At 50.6% G+C, this 4100-nt stretch overlaps 2 protein-coding genes across 2 annotated transcripts; one reads left to right on the top strand and one right to left on the bottom strand.

Annotated features, from left to right (window-relative positions):
* Positions 1-180: 180 nt before the first annotated feature.
* Pmar_PMAR025458 (hypothetical protein) lies at positions 181-1364 on the bottom strand (the record flags this gene model as incomplete). Its single annotated transcript, XM_002786767.1, has 6 exons — positions 181-391; positions 434-563; positions 609-714; positions 764-970; positions 1017-1127; positions 1179-1364. Coding segments are annotated over 6 exons (951 nt in total), but the record flags the coding sequence as incomplete, so codon positions are not given.
* Positions 1365-3237: 1873 nt separating this feature from the next.
* Positions 3238-4010, top strand: Pmar_PMAR025457 (ubiquitin-activating enzyme e1, putative; the record flags this gene model as incomplete). The annotated part of the gene is made up of 5 exons (XM_002786766.1): positions 3238-3315; positions 3365-3415; positions 3461-3545; positions 3591-3795; positions 3902-4010. Coding segments are annotated over 5 exons (528 nt in total), but the record flags the coding sequence as incomplete, so codon positions are not given.
* Between the last annotated feature and the right edge of the window lie 90 nt (positions 4011-4100).

Raw genomic sequence — 4100 nt, 5'->3', positions numbered from 1 at the left:
CCTCAGCAGCAGCAGTGCATAGTGCGAGGGTATAGAGCTGCTCCTCAGTCTGCTCTTGCCCAAGCTGGACAAACACCTTCTCCCTCTCCTCTGCATCCTTCTGGTCACTTGCAAAGGCCCGCCACGAAAATTCGACGATAACATCCGAATTATTGCTGATGACAAAACTTTTCCGCGTACCTTAACGAGAACCACTTTCCGACCATTTCGGTCGCTCCCACAAACCGTACTTAGTGCGATGTAGGTATTGTCCATTTGAATACTTCTGGCGCTGAATTCAACGTCGCCAGTGACTCCTGTCCCCTCGCACTCTACAATGCTCGTCTGAGTTCCGCTGGTCCGATGGTCTTCGCTCGGTAGCGACCAATTGGTCTCCCCTGGGTTGAAATACCTAAGCTGGTTCAGTAACGAATGGGCTTGTCATTGAACTCACCGAATAGCAACAGTCCCACAGTAGTGTTCCAAAGCAGTCGGCCTGAAACCCAGCTCCAGCTGAACACCCTCACCCGCTTCTACGAAACCGCTGCCGCCCGAGATGCAGTAAAATACATCAGAAATTGAATCTGATTACGATAAGACCAACTCATGAACGCCGGGTAGGGACATACCTTGGAGAGAGCGTTCGTCGGGGCCTAAATGGACGGAGTACTGAGCAGCTACATCGCCAACGTTCCTCACATATACCACGCGAGACTCGCCGTGTTTTACTAAGACCTACAGTCAAAGCACGCGTGATTCACGGGACGGTACACTCTCAACCGACATTGCCGAAATCGAGTCGTCGAGGAACCTCGAGCTTTGGCACGCCCGCGAAGGCTCGTATAGGGACTATGAATATCTCTCGCTCGGTGACGACTTCCAGATCATGACAATAATCAGCTCGGGTATCGGGATGAAATTTGATGAGAAACGACACTTCCATGCCGGGGGCTACGAGATCGTATCGATCCTTGCCGCTCTTACGAGTAACCTGAGATCGCTTACCCAGCAGGAGGATCAATAGGAATGGTATGTACCTTGAAGTGGTCCACTTGGGGAGGTAGAATTTGCACACGCCTCGACACAGTGTCCTTATTCCGCAACGACAATGTCATGCTCAGCTTATCCATCCCATGGTAGTGAGCGAACTGAACCACATCATGATCGAGCACTTGGAGAGAACGCACGCCTGGGCTTACTCGGATCATGGGTGGACTGGGTTCGAATAGAGGCTCGTCCCAAGGGACATTAGTCTCCCTATGCAGCGAGTGGAACGCAATGTCCAGGTTCCGTACGATACGGAATCGCCGGACCGACTTGGTGACATGCTGACCTTCATGTAGACTGTCCCTTGGGAATATCTCGGAAACTTCAGACACGACCATAGAGGAGAGGAGGGAAAAGAGAGGTAACTATCATAGACCGAGAGTAGCCATTGCTGCCGACCGATTTCAGCACGAGCTCAACTGCTCAACTACGTGGCTGATGGTCACGACAAGGGAAGTGCTCATATTCTCGCCAGTTAGTTGGAAAGGTAAACCAAGGACATAATGCCGATACGTTATCTTCCTCAGATGGACAAGCGCTTAGACGTGTCGACCTCGACAGGCGTAGCAAGGCATATGCGGTAGTGAACCCGTCAGTATGCATATCCGCATTTCCTTTCCTGGGAGATATACGGCTATATCCATCGTTCCTCTCCCTCGGTCCATCAGGGAGCTCGTCTCTGGCCTGTTGTGATCGACGCTTACGCCCACTAAGTTTGGAAATTACTACGAGGAATCTCACGTCGCGTCCTTCACTGCGAGTGTTGCAATCTTCCCAAAGAGATCTTGCGCTTGTCCTGCAAGTTGCATGAAAAGTTTATGTTGCAGCATATCACATCACCATTGCAGCAAGAGCAGATGGAGGGCGATTGTAGTGTTGGATTTCGCTACTATCAGCAGGCTGTAGTAACCGGCGATAGGGCATTCACTTTACCCTGCACTAGTGGAGGAGGAGGCGACGACAAGCTCCCAACGCAAGTAGTAGTAGCACAGGTCCATGGGTCAACAGATAGGCATTGGAAATTTACTGTGTGCCCTCTTATCGTACTGCACTGTTCACCGTGGAAAATCGATACGATCGAGCAACCCTCGGGCGAGCTCCTCCGTCTGAAATTGTATAGCACGCCGCCCGACGAGAAGAGCCGTCCTCATACATCAGTTATTTCGGTGAACTTCCCCGACAATAGCAAAACTCTCGGTATACGGTGTCACAGTGTAAGACCGATGTTCCTACATCCTTCTGGTGAATCCTTAGAAGGGAGCCCCTTGGACAATACACACGCCAATTCAGGGAGTTGTGGTAACGCCTCGACTAGTAGGTGAGGAGAACGCAGTCGTGGGATAGTGTACGCATCTCTAAGTGGTCCACGCCTAGTCGCTACATCGTTCTACCCTAAGGGTTATATTCTTAGGCTAGTAAGCCATGCATTGACCACTGCGGCCTTCCAGACGGCTTTGGTGGTCCTGGCAGTCATCGGTGGTACATTCATCCGCTTCTATGTATTTTCCTAGACGTAAGGCCCAACTGTGCTGATCGGCTACCTCCCTTTTATCGCTCAGATCAACTCCTACTTCCCTATAATATGTAAGTCATCTGCTCATGGTCGCATCTCATGCCCTATTGCGTGATACTCTATGACAATCACGCTCCCGTCAAGAGCTCATATGCAGTTCTAAGAGTCTATTACCATTGGGACTGTTGTGATGAGAGGGGAGCTGAGTTGTCCCCGAGGAGCTGCTCTTTTTATCACCTTTTTTTCAAGAGTAGACACCGCATGGTATTCCTCGTGCTCTCACGAGAGATGGAGACTCTCCATCATCATCAATTCGAAAACTACTGCCCGGATCGCGTATCGCTGATAAGAGCGTCCTCGCGAACTTACTGGCAGCTCTCAAGCTCCTAGATATATAGTGTTATTTGCTGGCATTTAGTTGCATTGATCCTGAGGTCCTCGGCATTGGTCTGGTTTCTCTGTTTCACGTCGGGGTCGTGCTTCTCTGCCTTCCTCTACGACATTTCGTAGAGTCGTAGTAACTTCTCCGATGGCTGTACCTAATCTCAAAGGCCTTCTTAGAGCCCCCACTGTTTCATGATCGGTAAGTAGTGCATGACGGCGAGCCATTCATAACCAGTCGCAAGCTTGACATTTACTCTTTTGATCTTGAGTTATCACCAGGGGTGGTAAAAGGTCGTAGTAGTTGTCTATAAGGGATGGCCACTGATGACAAATACGATAGACAGATACGGCTGTGGGGAGGGCATGGACAGAGGGCGTTGATGGACTCCAAAGTATGCTACTCTACCAGACACCTATGCATAGTAATATGGCTCCCATCAGATCCTGGCGCTAGGGTCGACATCGGTGGTGTCCGAGACGTTGAAGAACCTAGTAATGCCTTTTCCTACATGCCTAGTTGCAACTCAGTCATCATAGGTGCTACCGGGAGTCGGCAACTTCACCGTAGTAGACGACCTCACTGTGTCCGAACGAGACCTCGGGCAGAACTTCTTCGTCCGGAGTAAGACTCTACCACTCTGTGGTGAATACTACTCTATCGTTGCAGGGGAGGATCTGGGCATACCCCGAGCAGTAGCAGTATGCAACCTCTTGCTCGAGCTCAATCCTGATGTCTATGGCCATGCTATTGTGGAGGTACTCCCCTTCCAGCTCGTCAGTTTGCATACGTCCTTCAGAACATCCGAACCTACGTATCACAGCGCCTGCTCAGCCTTCCTCCTGGTGTTGTGCCCCCCTTCAATTTGGTATTGGTATCTATGCACTCTTGCGGCAGTAGGGTCGCTGAGGCTGTGAACGAATGGTGTAAAGCTACCGGCACGAAGATGTTACTTGTGGACAGCATAGGGTGCAATACAGTGGAATCAAGAGATGGTATTTTACGCTTTTTCTATCAGATTTGTCGGTAGTGTACGTACATATTCAGCGAGTCACTGCATCGTTGAGTCCAAAGGGACACGGAAGGTGGGTTACTCCTGATGGCCCTCAAGGGCCTTGACCCCGGCTCAGGTGACTTGGGCGTCGACCTACGAATATCACAGCCCTTCCCTGAACTGGA

Source organism: Perkinsus marinus (genome assembly GCF_000006405.1).
Source record: "Perkinsus marinus ATCC 50983 genomic scaffold scf_1104296931256, whole genome shotgun sequence".
NCBI classification, from domain to species: Eukaryota; Perkinsozoa; order Perkinsida; family Perkinsidae; genus Perkinsus; species Perkinsus marinus.
The sequence above is the reverse complement of the archived record's forward strand: the minus strand, read 5'-3'. Positions and strand labels throughout refer to the sequence as shown.